General features: G+C 42.0%; 2 protein-coding genes across 4 annotated transcripts in view; one reads left to right on the forward strand and one right to left on the reverse strand.

Moving 5' to 3' along the window:
- The window catches only part of cog5 (component of oligomeric golgi complex 5), a 54,516-nt gene extending 42,992 nt beyond the window's left edge, over window positions 1-11,524 (forward strand). For 2 of the 3 annotated variants that reach the window (XM_071502301.1, XM_071502299.1), the window contains exons 12-22: window positions 185-389; window positions 1,726-1,891; window positions 3,637-3,732; window positions 4,026-4,136; window positions 5,764-5,826; window positions 6,927-7,030; window positions 8,159-8,396; window positions 8,523-8,599; window positions 9,915-10,041; window positions 10,194-10,273; window positions 10,816-11,524. In XM_071502301.1, the coding sequence (XP_071358402.1) occupies window positions 185-389; window positions 1,726-1,891; window positions 3,637-3,732; window positions 4,026-4,136; window positions 5,764-5,826; window positions 6,927-7,030; window positions 8,159-8,396; window positions 8,523-8,599; window positions 9,915-10,041; window positions 10,194-10,273; window positions 10,816-10,942 (1,394 nt within the window). In that variant the 3' untranslated portion in view covers window positions 10,943-11,524. Of the gene's footprint in view, window positions 1-184; window positions 390-1,725; window positions 1,892-3,632; window positions 3,733-4,025; window positions 4,137-5,763; window positions 5,827-6,926; window positions 7,031-8,158; window positions 8,397-8,522; window positions 8,600-9,914; window positions 10,042-10,193; window positions 10,274-10,815 lie in introns of all 3 variants that reach the window. The other variant, XM_071502300.1, reaches the window with a different exon arrangement.
- On the reverse strand, window positions 11,513-14,581 carry ndufa5 (NADH:ubiquinone oxidoreductase subunit A5). Its single transcript, XM_071502309.1, has 5 exons — window positions 14,476-14,581; window positions 12,890-12,934; window positions 12,597-12,713; window positions 12,444-12,509; window positions 11,513-11,714 (listed from the first exon to the last, which is right to left on the reverse strand). The coding sequence occupies exons 1-5, from the start codon at window positions 14,494-14,496 to the stop codon at window positions 11,613-11,615; spliced, it is 351 nt and encodes a 116-aa protein (XP_071358410.1). The 5' UTR covers window positions 14,497-14,581; the 3' UTR covers window positions 11,513-11,612.
- Between the last annotated feature and the right edge of the window lie 963 nt (window positions 14,582-15,544).

Raw genomic sequence — 15,544 nt, forward strand, 5'->3', positions numbered from 1 at the left:
TTACACCCAGTCATTTCATAGAGAGAAACAGTCCAACTTTAAAGTATCTAGTACCTCAGTCTGTGTGGGCATCTAATGAGACGTCCTCCACTTTTTCCTTTGGTCATTTCTCACTGTCTTTAAAGCTGTCACATGTGATAAAATGTTTTTTCACCGTCCCTACCTCTGGCTGTTTCCTCTCCAGCCTCGTCCTTCCTGAAGCAGGCGTTTGAAGGAGAGTATCCTAAACTGTTGCGACTGTACAATGAGCTGTGGCGGCGGCTGCAGCAGTACAGCGCCAGCCTGCAGGGAGCTCTAACAAGCAGCGGAGGGATGGATGCGTCTCTGGACATCACGGCCACAGAGACAGACAGCCAGGACCTCTTCACGCATGGCAAACAGGACTACAGGTGAGCCCACTCATACAAATCAACCACTTCACCTGTGGGTCATTTTGTTTGATGTGTTTATTTTGGAGCATATTTGTGTTTGTTTAGACACTATATTGGCCTCAAAAAGAAATCCCACAATGCAAAGCATTACATTTTAGAAATATGAAAATTACCATTGTTTGACACTACATCTGCTCCCTAAGGTTCAGGGTTGGTGGGGTGGGGGTGATGGCAAAGTCAGGGATGCAGCTTTAATTTGAGTTTGTAACATGTTTACCTATTTTTTTCCCTGTGATTTATTTGCTCAGTGCGATCTCACTGTGTGTATTTGATACATAAAAGTCATAAGACAACAGTAATTTAAATTTCCTTTGAGGACCAGATGGACTGAGACTGATGTGGACCTGAGGGGATCTTTACTTGATGCCCTGTTGGTGTCGCCTTTGTGTGTCTCTTTCTTCCTGGCACCATTAACACAAAGCTCACTACCGATAACCTGTCGGTTCAGTTCTCCACTAAAACAGCAATTATAATTAAGAAGTGATGTGTAGAATTATGTCTCTCAAAGAACAATTAGTTCTTCAGCCAGAGGAACAACCTCTTGTATCTGATTGGTACGCAGCGTCAGCAGGCTCCATGTTGAGTTTAGGTGTTGGACTTGGGAAAGAAGAGGTGCGATTGGTGCGTCTGTGGTTGGAGTGACAGCACATTAAAAGACTGTGGGGGAGAGAGACTGAAGAACAAAGGGATGATGTAACAGGTGGACAGAGAGGGAGTGAAAACATGAGCAAGTACACTAATGACAGCAGCACGTGTGCAGATGCTTCTGAGCACAACACACACAGTGAGCTCCTGCACACACCAGTCAACCAACCTGCTGACTGCAGAAACACACACACTCCGTCAAAAACATCTTAATATGTCATGTCACTCTCATCAGACTTTTCTTTTTTTGCTCTGTCACACACACACACACACACACACACACACACACACACACACACACACCTCTAGTGTCTTGTCCGCATTGATTCGTAACAGGATGAGACACCAGAGCATTTTGCTTTCATTTATGTCTTTGCATGAATAAATATCAGCACTGATATTTTACCCAGTTTGAGGATATTGTATGTATCATTATAGATTATTGATATCATAATACCGTCAGGTAGAGGTTTTAAAGGCTATTTTACAGTAAAGTGATGCTGGTTTCTGATCTTATCGTTCTTATATCCATGTCTCTGATTGGCAACTGGTTTTTCATACATTTCTTGTCTGTAAATATCTTCTCACACACACATGACATTCTGCCTCTGTTTTGATTTTGTGTCAATCTCTTTGTGTGTGTGCGCAGCCCGGAGAAGGCTCTAAAGGACTCCCTGCAGCCGTACGAGGCGGCCTACCTCTCCAAGTCCCTCTCTCGCCTCTTTGATCCGATCAACCTCGTGTTCCCTATGGGCGGCCGCAACCCCCCCTCCAGCGACGAGCTGGACAGCATCATCAAGACTATCAGCAGGCACGTACACTACATCCCAGTTCAAGTCCATTAGAGCAGAAACAAAGTCATTCGACACTGCCTCTGCCACTCAGCAGTGTGTCGACACTTTTGATGGCTGTTGATTCATCCCACAAAACATTTCATCTGCTCAGGTGCTCATAAAATTATATTTATTATAATCTTTACACATTAAAAATATTTTAAAAAGCCACCTGGTGACGGGCAGCGGTCTGTGATGGTTAAGGTGGAAAAATATGAGTCAGGTCACAGGTGGGCATAAAGGAGCACAAAATATGGTTTAGATTGACAAAAGAGGTGTCTTAGTTAGTTTTTATTTCTATAGCACCAAATCACAACAGAAGTTATCTCAAGGCACTTTTCACATAGAGCAGGTCTAGACTTTACTCTTTGTATATTATTTACAGAGACCCAGTAATTCCCACCATGAGCAAGCACTTGGTGACAGTGGCAAGTGGAAAAACTTTTAAGAGGCAGAAACCTCAAGCAGAGTCAGACAGAGGGTGGGCAGCCATCTGCCTCGACCAGTGAGGGAGGGAGGGAGAGAGAGAGAGATGGAGAGAGAGAGGGAGCAGGGGGAAAGACCACCATGCCATGATAATAAGGATAATAGTGTCGTAACAGCAACAATAATAATATGGTAATAATATATAAAAATAATAATGATAATAATAAATTTAACAGCATGTTTTAAGCAGTATCCTGGGGGGTGGTAGGTGGTTTGCAGTTGCAGATCCAGACTCTACAGCGCTGGAGGAAGGAAGACCTGCAGAGAGCAACAGGAGGAGAGAGAAGAGAAAGAAGAACTGAGAAGGAGAAGAGAGAGAGAGAGAGAGAGAGAGAGAGAGAGAATGTGCTTGTGGTTGAGGGAATAAACAAACAGTTAGAATGATGCAGTGTTTTCAGAAAGTTTACAGAAATCTTGTCAGCAGGACAACATGGACTGTGCTGTATACACTCGCTCCTATTAAAGTCAATACAAACCTAGGGAACATCCCGGTTCCTGCTTGTGCGTCTTAGTCCCTCTGTCTAGAGATGTGACTCATAGCTGCTTGGTGTGGCCCCGCTAGAAGGCAGGGCTAAACAAACTAGAGAAGGTCGAGATGTGAGAGCAACTGTGAGTACTTATTGAAAGTGTCCTCTCCAAAGCATTACAAGGGACAGTTGCTGTGTGGGGAATCTGTGTGACATAAGAGAGCTTGAGACAGATGACCTAACCCCGCCTCCCACTTTCTTACATATTACACTTGGCCTGTCGTAAATTGTGATTGTGGGCTGACGGTTTTAGAAAGTTGCAAAAATTCCCACTGGGAGGGAGTTTTAGATGCTGTGCGACAATAAGCATGTATAAATCTTCCCTTTTTCTTGCACTGCTGGACTATTACTAACTGCCTGCTACCCCATTCCAGCTGAGAGGCCAGTCACAAAACAAAAACAATGAAATGAGCCTTTAATGTATGAGATATTTCCTGTAATTAGACATGATACATGTTAATGTTAAGACCATTTAATTAAAAAAAATTCTGAATTTATAAACTAAATTTTGATCTGTCTTCATGATGTGAAAAAAAGACACTGTTCTCTCCTTAACCTTTAAAAAAAAAAACATGAGATGAATCGTTATTGATAAAGAACACGATGGACACAACCTACACTCTGACTGTGAACATAGTGTATAGCGTGCTAATTAGCCAGGTTGTATTACTGAAATGAAAAATCTGTCTCATTTGCTTGTTTGTTTGCAGTGAGCTGAATGTAGCATCAGTAGATCCAGATCTGTCTCTGGCTGTGGCCAAGAACGCCGCCAAGACCGTCCAGCTCTTCTGCGTCAAGTCTGAACAGCTGGTGTGTACAGCATCGTGTCTGTGTGTGTGTGTGTGTGTGTGTTGGTGTAATTCTAAAATTCAGAATTAAAAAGCAACTCTGTTTAAATACCTATAAGGACACCATTTGTTCCACTTTCTAATTAGCTCATCAACTCAATAAAGTTGTGACAGAATCTTCAACAGGTTGGATAAGAGCTAGTTTAATTCTATAAAACAGATGTGTTGCAGTTGTTGTACCTTATCTATATGTCACACATTGCCTCCCTGTGTGTCTCTTTTGAATCAATTGATCAAACTCTCCTCTGTCTCCAGTTGTGTACTCAGGGCGATGCCAGTCAGGTGATTGGTCCATTAACAGAGGGCCAGAGGAGGAACGTGGCTGTGATCAACTCCCTCTACCGTCTGCAGCAGGCTGTCGCCAAGGTGGGAATAAACACAGAGATGTTCCTGGGGCTGTGGTCCGGTGGTAGTTTTTATCATCATAGAAATGGCTGTGGTCGTTTTAATATTTTTTTATAATGATTTTAATGTCACACTACATCAGGTAGAAAATAAATTCAACATAACACAGATTGTACAAATGAAAAAATGTAGTGTTCACCCATGAATCTTGATCACAACCAAAGCCAGATTATTATTTCCTACAGCTTTAAATGACCTTTTGTTACCTAACAAATTCTGTTCCCTTGTGCATTAAAGATGTGGTCACACTGACAACCCTTCAACATGGAGCAGGACTCACAAGGATTTCTTGTCTGTTCAGAGAGATCAGATTTACAGTAACTTGTTATATTTTAATAGAACAGTAAGATCTTTGTTTTAAAGTAGGCAGCATCAGTGTGGTTTAGTTACTGTATCATCATTGTTTCCATTGTATAATAATTGGTAGATAAGTTAACTACACACACAGTTCTGTATCTGTGTGTGTGATTACTAAGTATTACCTTTCTAATGCATAGAAGTGGCACATGAGCAAACGCTTATGTGAAAGGAAGCAAAGATTAAAAGGGGGATAAAAGGAGAAATAGTCAGGGTGCAGTGTGTTCTCTCAGCCTCCTCCATTAAAGATGTATGCTGAGTCCTGGCACAGCAGCCCGGCTGATTAACAGCATAACAAAACAGATTACTGCGGCATTAAATATTTAACTTAAGGGCAAAGACGAAGAGACAAAGACAGGTTGTGGAACAACAAGGGTAGATGGGAAAACAAATAGTTGGGAAGGTCAGATCCAGAAGAAAGCAGTGTGTAGTTAAGGAGCTGCTGTAGTGCCTTCCTTTCTTAGGTTGGAACATTTAGTTGGTATTTTTTGTAAAGCCCTCTTTCTGGTTCCTCGTCGTTAGTGTTCCATATGGTTCTTAACTTGTACATGTTTCACCTCAGCTAAATTTAACTACAACACATTTAAAGTTTCAGTCTCCAGTGCCTGATGACTCCCATCCAGTGTTGGTTCAAGTTTTGTAGTTTGGATGTGTGAAGCTATTTCAAATTAAATGAGGGCAAAACAGAAATCATATATTGTTGTCAGTGAACAGGCTCAATCTGAGGCAAAACGTTTGGATCATTAGAGATCCCAGTTAAACATGAGTAAATATTGACTGTGTCACCAAAACCACCTGAGAAACACCTGACCTTTCTCGATCCTTCTGATACAAGCAGATTCATGTGTGGTGTTCTCTGGTCTTCACTGCTGCAGTGGGGTTTTAACTTCAGCCGGTACAAAATGCAGCTGCCAGAATTTTTATAAAACCAAGTAAAAGAGGCCACATCACAACAATTGTAGCATCTATGCACCGACTTCCTGTCGTTCTATTGATTCATGAACTGTATTACTGCTTCACACAGTGCTGTGATTCAGTACCTCCATACATATGTGACTGTGCAGCAGTAAATATAACCTATAATAAAACCTCTGTAAATTACTGTTAGAACGTTTTTATACAGTTTGATGTAGAGCACATTTGCATTTTATGTATAAGGTGCTATACAAATAAATTGAATTCATTCTTTGTTTTTTTTCCCCCTTTGTCTTCCCGTGTTTTGTCTCTGCAGATTGTTTCAGGGTTGGGGTCTTGTCCTCCGGCTGCTGCAGAGGCTCTGTCGTCTTCTTTGGAGGTTTGACCACAGAAAAACTTTTTTTATTTATACTTTCATTGTCATTCATATTTTAACAGTTTCCTCCTAAGTTCATGTGCCTTAGAAGAAAATGTGTCTTCCACCTGCTATAAAATAAACACAGGGAACTTGGGTTTATTATTTTACTGGAGCTTCTCGTCAGTTTACAAAAGGCCTGAAGCTCTTGTCCTTTTATCTTAACTGTGAATTAGAAAACTGGGACCTGCAAAGTGAATTAAATCCTGAGTGGAGCCTTTTATTAAATGTGAGACCCACTTAAACTCTGCACTACTGTTAATTCAGGCTTGATTTAGTCAAGTCTTAGCCTTTTCATTAAAATGTGTTTACATAATTTAGTCTAGTTTTTTTGTCATTTAAATTTTCAATGACTTCTAAGAGGCTGCAGCTGTGATTACTGACGTGTACAGTCACGATCGTTGACGGTGTTGTTCCCATGTGTTAGCCCTGGTCCCTTATGTAGGACCATTACAGTCGAGCCACAGAGCTCAGGAAACGTCATATATTATGAGGTAAGAGGTTAATTGGAAAACCCAGAAGGTGTTTCCAGAATCTTTCAAACACTCCTCAACACATCTGGATGATAAAAAGTTTCATAAAGTATGCTGCACAACAAGAAGGTCTGTCCTAAAGTTGAGAGTGTCGCTCGCTCACTTCCTTTTTAGTTTTAGTCTCACTTTCATCTGGGAGAAGTTTCCACTTAATATTTTTATCATTGTTTTCATCAACAAAATGAAAACTGTGTTTACGACATTTTAATAAAACGCACTCAGACTATGCTTTTCTACACCTGTTGCAAAGGGGAAGTTTTCCTGATGGGAATCTGACTGCAACCTGCTGTGGTGTGTGTTGTCATACATACACACACACTCATAGATACACACTCCTCAGAACGCACATGTACTTCATTGATATGTACCTACTGCTCACCAGGCAACAGGAGAGCAGCAGTGGATGTGATGTGCTCTCTGTGGATGCTCAGTAGCTGTTGTCAGGTCTGGATTCAGAGTCAGGTTTGCTCCTTTTGTTCTGCTCATCCTCGCAGAGTTTGACATCAGTCTGTTTCCCTCCCTCTGACTCAGGGGGTGCAGGCCCTGATGAGCAGTGCAGTGCAGCCTCTCCTGCAGTCAGTGAGCGACTCCATCGAGGCCATCATCATCACACTACACCAGGAAGACTTCTCAGGGTAAGTAACGTGTAGCCCGTCTCCACCGCAGGAACCCTGCCTTTGGACTGGAGGAACCTCAGCACTAGTCCCCCCTCGTTCTGTTCCTCTGGTTCCAGAGTTTCTGTCAGTGCTGGGGGAAGTATTCAGATTCTTCACTTAATTAAATGTACCAATACTACAATACTCCGTTACCAGTTAAACCCTGTGTTCAAAAGTAAATGTGTTGAAGTATTAACATCAAAGTGATGTATGATTATAACATTATTAGATAGTTCAGTCCAGTGGTCCCCAGCCTTGAGAGTGGCCCCCTCCAAAGGAGTACAAGGTTTAGGCTTAAAAAATTTTATTGAATAATTAAAATTTAATAGGGGAACTGTGTCTTTGGTGGAAGAAGTCACAGACTGGGGTGTGACTAAGGACCCAGACTAAACATCTTTTCGTCTGGAGACACAGGAGAAACTAAAAACTAAAATACATTTAAAAAATGCTAGAGCACAAAACTTGGTTTCCACCAGTCCACTGAGTCAAAAAGACTTTTCTCTCCAGGACCTTTCACCACCACTCATTGTTTTTGAGGCTGATGCTTATATTTATGAGTTTAAAGAAATCAATAATGATATTTGTATCAGCCTCCATTTCTAATACAATAATATAAACAAATGATATTGATATGGATTTTTTTTTAAAAGTTTAAGTTAAGTTTAATTTTACAGTGTAAAAATAATCTCGTCACTGCTCTGATAGAAAATGATGTAAATGACCTCATGTTGTTTGGGATCAGTCCTGAAACTTTGGTATCACATGTATAAATTGTTTCTACAGGTTTTTCCATTCAAACAGAAACTGAATTTAAAGAATAGTTACACAATTCACACGTCAGTCAGGCTCTGAACTGGGTTTCCTCATCCACACAGCAGTGTAGAGACAGGAGCTTCTTATAGAAACAAACACACTGAATGTTCCTCAAAGAAAATGTAATCGTGTGTGGGTCACTGCCAAGGTGTAGTGTGTGGACTAGCATCTTTTATGAATGGCCAAACACAAGGACAGTGTTGTTTTTTTGTCTGGTAATTGTGGTAATTTAGTGCAATTTGTGTGTGTGTGTGTGTGTGTGTGTGTGTGTGTGTGTGTGTGTGTGTGTCGCAGGCCTCTGTCCAGCCCTGATAAGCCTGACGTCCCCTGCTCCCTCTACATGAAGGAGCTGCAGGGTTTCATCTCCAGGGTGATGTCCGACTATTTCAGACACATCCAGTGCGTGGACTTCATCTACGAGAGCACCGAGTCCATCGCTCAGAGAGCCATCGAGCTGTTCATCCGCCACGCCAGCCTGCTGCGCCCACTGGGGGAGGGGGGCAAGATGAGGCTGGCCGCTGACTTCGCTCAGGTGAGGACGGCCTGGTGTAAAGTCTGTCTCTCTGTAACCAGGACAGTTGAAAAATGACTCAACAGTGATGAAACTGAAATGTTTGTGTTTTATTTATTTATTTATTTTTCTGTGTGCTTACGTCAGATGGAGATGGCGGTAGCTCCTCTGTGCAGGAGAGTGTCTGATCTGGGGAAACCGTACAGAATGCTGCGCTCCTTCAGGTGTGTATGTTCATATATCACTGAGACCAACACTCCTCTTTGATTTTAATAGAAAGACGAGGATGAGTGGAGTTCATCCACGTTTTTATAGCAGTAGAAACAGGATTGTGATGGTGACTGAAGGGTCAGTTTACCCACATGAAGCCACCTTCACATTATAGCTGAACAATGTTTTTCTTCAGAAAGATCAGTGCAGGTCAAAGTGCTTCACAGATGACTGATGAGCCGACAAAGAAAAAAACAATTAAAATAGATTTAAAAAGCTATAATAACATTTGCAAAAAAACAAAAACAAATAGCAGATGAAATACAATAAAATATGATTTACAGCATAGATACAATAAAATAAGTGAAAAAAGATGTACGTTTTGAGTTTACGTTTAAAAATGTCAACGCATCCAGCTGCTCTCAGGGAGACTCTGCTCGGAAAATAAAAGCTAAAAGCTGCCTCGCCAAAGGTTTTAGTCCTGCACTTGAACAATGAATAGACTTGTGCCAGAGGAGCTAAGGAGCCATCCTGGTTCATAGTGCAAGCATGTGAGCCATACGTGCTGGTGAAAGACTATAAAAAGCTTTAAAAACAGGTAAAAGGATAGGGGTGGAGTCAGTAATCTCAGATGGTAACTTGGGTGAAATTAGCCTTAAAGACTGGTGTTTAAAATGCTAATGTTAGCATCTGTAGCTTCCTATGTTTTTGCCCTGTATCTACAAATCTTGACAGGCTCAAAAACATCTTATCCCTTTTTTCGACAGATTTCCCTCTGCACCGTACAGACAGCCATTGGTTTCCATTCATTTAAAATCTTTAAGTCTAAGTTACTGTCACACGATGGTGGAGTTAGCAGCAGGAACCAGGTGTTGTGTTCAAAGAAGCTTTTTTTTCACCTGAGATCAATGCAAGTTGTGTTGCATTCACAGGCTGCGGAGATAAAAGTGATCCCGTCAGTTTGTTCCCTCTCTGCATGAACACATCACTGTTCAGAGTTGGCTTAAAGGTTAGAAAATGATCCGAGCTTGCAGCTGAGTTACCATGGTGATGGGTTCATTTCAATCAATAAATACCATCGTAGTGAAGGTGAGTGATATGACTACTCCGTCTGAGGAGTCACGTCTCTGCAGGTCGATGTTTATATCACAGATATGAACTGAAAATCCAACATGGGTGAGAACCAGTGTAAATATGAATTCTACAAGATGTAAAAACAGCAACAGCCGACTGTCCAGTTCACAGTGTGTTACAGTTCAGTGTGTTACAGTTCACAGTCAGTGTGATACAGTTCAGTGTGTTACAGTGCAGCCTGTGCTTGTGTTGCAGGCCGCTGCTGTTTCAGACCAGCGAGCTGATAGCCAGCAGTCCAGCTGTGGGTGACCTGATCCCCTACAGCACCTTGCTGCACTTCTTCTTCACCAGAGCCCCGTCTGAGCTCAAGTCACCTCACCAGGTCTGTGCACGCACATACACACACACACAGAGCCTAGCTAAATACTATACTCCCAATATGGTTAATGATTTGATTCTAGATTCATTGAGACAGAAGGAAAACTGTGTGTGTTTGGACTGTACCAACTGAAAGACTTTCCCCCACCCCCACAGAGAGCAGAGTGGTCCATTGCTCGTTACTCCCAGTGGCTGGATGATCATCCCTCAGAGAGAGACCGGCTCACTCTCATCAGGTGACCTCTCATTGTGTGTATTTGCTACATCACAGACCAAACACACAGTTAAAGGTAGAGTTTGTGTTTCATGGAAGGACTAGTGAACAGACCTACAGCTACAGACGGGAAAACAGGCTTCACCTGCAAACTGCTGCTGAAAGAAAGACAAACGGATGCAAAAACTGGTGTTGCAGTTAAACACAGCGAGGAAGACACTCGAATGAAAGTGACTGAGACACATCTGTTGGCCGACGCTCCAGCGGGGAGGGAGATGATAGGTGCATAGGAAGGACTGAATCCACCTGACGTTAAACAGGAATAATTGACAGGAGCGGCTCCTGTTGCAACGTTTGCTGAGAATGACAGGTATCATCCAGGAGCCTCACGACCACTACGGTGTTGTCATGGTGATGGACAGGTTTGGATGAGGAGAACCGTTCCCCCGGGAGGAACACAAGCTCAGTCTTGTCCAGGTTGAGCTTTAGGTGGTGCTTTGAGAAACCTGTTCTGTGTGATCATATCGTAAGTGTAACTGTGTCCTCCCTCTGTTCTCCTCTAAGGGGCGCTCTGGAGGCCTACGTGCAGTCGGTCAGGGCCCGACAGGGGAAGGAGTTTGCCTCCATCTATCCCATCATGCTTCAGCTGTTACAGAGAGCCACCAGTGGTTCACAGGAGGTCAGAGCCTGAAGAGGACGCAGCTGTAGATGTGACGGCACCAACACAAGTGCAGCTTTGTGTGTTAAGCTTCTACGTCTGACGACATCACAGCGTGTTCGAGGGTATGTGAAGACAGAGGACGTCAGTTCTGGGCAACACTACATGAAGCCGCCTCTAGACTGTCTGACTGTAGCAGCTGTAGTTCAGCTTAAACTGATCATTTTTACTCTTTTGACTTAATGAAAGGGATTTTGTTATGTGGGGATATTTGATTATGACGTTAGTTTTTGTTCTGTTACTAACAGACAAAAAAATGTATTTTTTAAATTGAATTCACTTCAAGTCACCCAAGCTGAATATCATAAGAAACATGTTAATTATAAAAGAACCAACTCTGTAGCTCCACATTTATTAAAGTTATTCAGTTGTGTAAAGGTTCTGTTAAGCTGGAGGTACGATATCTGATATGTGTAAATCTGAATCTGAACTATGAGCCTCACAGGGAGGAGAACAGGTGTTTTTCTTTCTCTACAGACAGCTGGAAAAATGTAACTGTCTCCTGTGAGTGTGTACATACACAAAATGACTCTGAAGAATAAATGGGGAAATATTTGCAGGACTTTTATTTTGTACATCACTTCATTAGAAGTTTGGATCTCACACACATACACACAAACTATGACAGTATACACAGGTGTATTCAGATGGGCCACTTCCACTGGTTGGGAGGGGGCTCCTCTATCAGCGGCTCCCATGGTTTCCACTCAGACATCTTCCTGGACAGAGCCAGTTCACACTCCGCCTGCACACACAACACAACGTTCAGTTAACACCTCGCTACGCTCTGGTTTCATTATCACGCGCTCAACAGCAGAGTCAGGCGTCCTGCTTTGAAGGCATAGTTGGAAAACACTTCTTCACTTTGTTGTTGAGTGAGACAAGATGATTGATTTCAGCTGACAAACAGCAGCTCACTGACAGGCATCATGTTTATTGCATCCATAAACTAATGCAACTACAAACAACTAATACAGTTTTATGATGAGCATCACTGAACTATGTCTTCACGGCAGTTCATGTAGCACAGCTGTGCAGCACCTCTCTTGTTGCCTAGCAACCTCACAACAGTAAGCCTCAGAACATCACTGCTCGTGGCTGTTGTTCATCAAACAACCTCCCCCATGGACACAGGTTGTAAGTTTTACACCACTGTTTAGACAAAACAAACGAGCTCCCGCGTGTTAATGGCTGTCACGTACACGACACCCACTCATTTTTGGGGTTATATTTGTTCAGCTTATGTGTGATGCTGGCAGCTCAGGATCCAGTTACAGGAATCAAGAGTTCAAAATAAATGAACAACAGAAGATGAGTGCATCTGAAAATAAACATCTTTAACACCACACACTCCTGACTCAGCAGTGACTAGCCCCACACTGGAACACACTCAGTTCAGTGTTACAGCCTCATTAAGGCACTAACAGGTCGACTGACAGCACCGGAGGAAATGAACATGCTAACGGTGACCCACCTGGAAAATGACTTCTTCAATCTGACCACAGTTTATTTTCTTCTCCAGCTTCTCAACATCGGGCTCCTGTGAAGACAGACATTAAAAATTCTCATCTTCAATCCTCACAGTTTACACAGAACATATCCGCGCACAGCACAGCCTGTCACTGACCGTTTTGACGTGGTTGAAGCGCTCGCTGACCAGCTGCTCTGTGTACTTCCTGTAGGCGGCGTCCTGTGGCATAGTCTGCAGTGATGTCAGGATCTTTGAGTAGAGGATCCTCAGACGCTGAGGGGAAGAGCAGAGTGGGTTAGTTAATGGTTTTGTTAACCACTGACAGCTGGAGCACGGTGATGATAAACATTATTTAGTGGTTTTAATAACTTTGTGTTAACCATTAAGCCTGATTAAAGCCCAACAGAGAGCTGGAGGGGCTGGAGCTGTGTACAGCGTCGGCTTCTCACCTCATGTGGATTGTGGGACACTGCCAGGCCAACCAGGCCGGTCGTCTGGAAAGGAGCAGCGGGAGAGACACTTGTTAAATCTGAGTCACTTCAGCACCTACTCACCTTTTCACTTCATCTTCAAACCTCCTTCTGTGCAACACTGAATGTGCTCAGACAAGTTTAAATGGAGAAAGGGCTGCAAACATAAAAAATCTTACATTTTTTTGTATTTACATTAAGATTAACTATCAATGAAGTGAAAATGTTCCATTGATAACTATCTCACTCACACACACAGAAACACGATGCCTATATGGGAGAACATATCAACATCCTGTCCAATTAAAGAAAATTAACCCCTTAAAAATATCTGTGTGCCTGATGATACCTACAGGTAAAAACATTGTATTGCACCGCAATAAAAAAAAAAAAAATATATTAATGAGAGATACACAGTCCAGTCTGAAAGTTCATTCATACTTCATTTGAATGAATGGGAAATTATTGTTACAATACCCAGAATACTACATAATGCACTATATGCCACCTACAGACAATGTATATACATACACTGGTGATCTCATTAATACCCACGCAGTTCATTTCAATTATCTTACAGATTTATAGTAAAACACTTTGTAAAACACAAAATTGACTAATAACTGGAGTGTAATCAAAAGTCAGTGTTGCCCCTGCTGTGCTCTGTTCAACATTATAAGCACTTTTGACAGACAAGCAGACACAAGTGTAACAAATAGCACTAATGATGGCTGCCAGTGCAAGGGTCCTGGTGTGGTGCTTAACACTGTGGATTCCTCGCATGTGTAAACGTAATCATCATCATTGATGCGCAGACTCATCACACTGTCCTGCTGTGAGGACAGGTTGGACGAACCGCCTCAGAGCTCAGGCTCGAACAACATGACTTTCCATGTCTTTATACCAACACCTCTACTTACAAACCTCATAATACCTACAGGGTGGTTCAGTTTGTTATAAGAGAAAGATAAGCCTGTCGTGCAAATTATGTCCTGGAAAAATCGAGGAAACCAGTCTTTAGTTAACGGAGTTTAGTTGTGTTGAGTGTTAGGTAGTTCAGATTTGAAGGCAATTTTCCATGAAACCCAAAGTCAGTGTTATTCAACATTCATCTATATTGAATATAAATATGTGTCCAGTCCGTGATACTAAACTGACCCACTCAACATGACCTGCTTTTCCCGTCGTTGCTAGGAAATTATTATTAATCAGCGCAGCCGTAAAGCAGTTTAATCAATTTTACCGTGAAGAAAAGTCTAATTTTGTAGCCGCCACCACTGCCTCGGCCATGAGTAAACAGACGTAATATGCGAAATGATGTGAGTTCGCTCCTCAGCGTTTCCACTGAGCTTCTTTATCCACTAACATAACCTCGCCGAATTAGCATAACAGCTAACAGCTAGCCAACTCCCCGCAGCGTCTCGTCCATACTTCAGACTCTTTACGTAAGTCGGCCACGCTAATATACGTTAACAACAGTAAAAAATTAATGCAAATGATGTCGGCTCAGCTGGTTCCAACACTTCTTTCTGTCATTAAGACAAAGACATGACCTCTACTCGTACCTTTTTCAGCAGCCCAGCCATTCTTCCCAGCGGACACACTCCCGTCTGCGATTTCCGGCCACTTAATATGACGTCAGCGGGTTGTGTTTTTTTTTTTTTTTTTGTGGTGCGAACTTTGACCGTTTCCATGTCAACGCAGATGTTGCCACAGATTTTCCACACTTTTTTCATTTGGAAACACACGTATCATACATCGTTTTTCCAATATGCGATAGTAAACTGCTGTTGGTGGGTAAGCGCTCATTTTACTGAAGATCACACTGTGGCTTGTGGTGTTGTCTTTGCCGAAGCTCGTGTGTTTCCTCTGAGGATTTAGACTCCTCTCTCTCACGCTTCATTCGGTAAAATTAGCTCTGTATCTCAGGAGAATAATAACAGAGCTCTTCCGGCTTTGTTCCAACAGGATGTAGTCTCTGTACTGTGTTGTTCTGTATTGGAGTAAATTTGTGTTCTTATGTTGGAGAAAGGCTTGGACGCTGCCACGTAGATTCCCCATTAATCCTAATTAATAACAAAATCCTTTAAATCGTTACACAGATTTCACGGGTACCTGCCAAGACTCGCAGAACCTGACTTGGCACTGCACCTTTTCCAGAGATCTTTGGAGGGAACTAACTGCTTTTATCACGCTAAGTTTATTAAGCTATAAGTCTATAATGTTGTTTCCCTTGAAAGTGAATTGGGTTTCCATGACCCAGATACTGAAGATGACAATAAATAATAAATGTTCTTTATTTATTTAGCAAAATTTAGAATATACGATTTGATTGTTTTTTTCATATTTATTTATTCCAATGAATGACTCATGTTAATCCCCGTTTATATGTGCAATGTCATTCTTGTACTGTTTATACTTTTTCAATAAAGTTGAAAAAAAAAAAAGCTGTGACTGCATGCAGGAACACAAGCAGCTGTTGGAGTCCAGCCACATTTAAAGACTTTCTTTACTGTGCTGATCAGGATCAGCCTGCATAATGCATGGAGCTCCCTCTCAGACAATGTGCATTTCTCAATAAGAAACATTTGAGGCAGGTTTAATGTTTGTTTGTTTGTTTTTTAAAATTTTATT

The sequence above is a fragment of the Trachinotus anak genome, unplaced genomic scaffold (assembly GCF_046630095.1).
Source record: "Trachinotus anak isolate AG129_WGS33_773 ecotype Australia unplaced genomic scaffold, CSIRO_AGI_Tana_v1 ptg000018l, whole genome shotgun sequence".
In the NCBI taxonomy this organism is placed as follows: Eukaryota; Metazoa; Chordata; class Actinopteri; order Carangiformes; family Carangidae; genus Trachinotus; species Trachinotus anak.

Excerpts from the sequence above, each read along its gene's own strand:
- ndufa5 (XM_071502309.1), bottom strand. The coding sequence starts at position 14,496 with ATGGCTGGGCTGCTGAAAAAG. Across the intron at positions 12,935-14,475 it reads TGGCTGGGCTGCTGAAAAAG|ACGACCGGCCTGGTTGGCCT; the intron begins GTACGAGTAGAG and ends GCTCCTTTCCAG. Across the intron at positions 11,715-12,443 it reads TTGAAGAAGTCATTTTCCAG|GCGGAGTGTGAACTGGCTCT; the intron begins GTGGGTCACCGT and ends TTGTGTGTGCAG.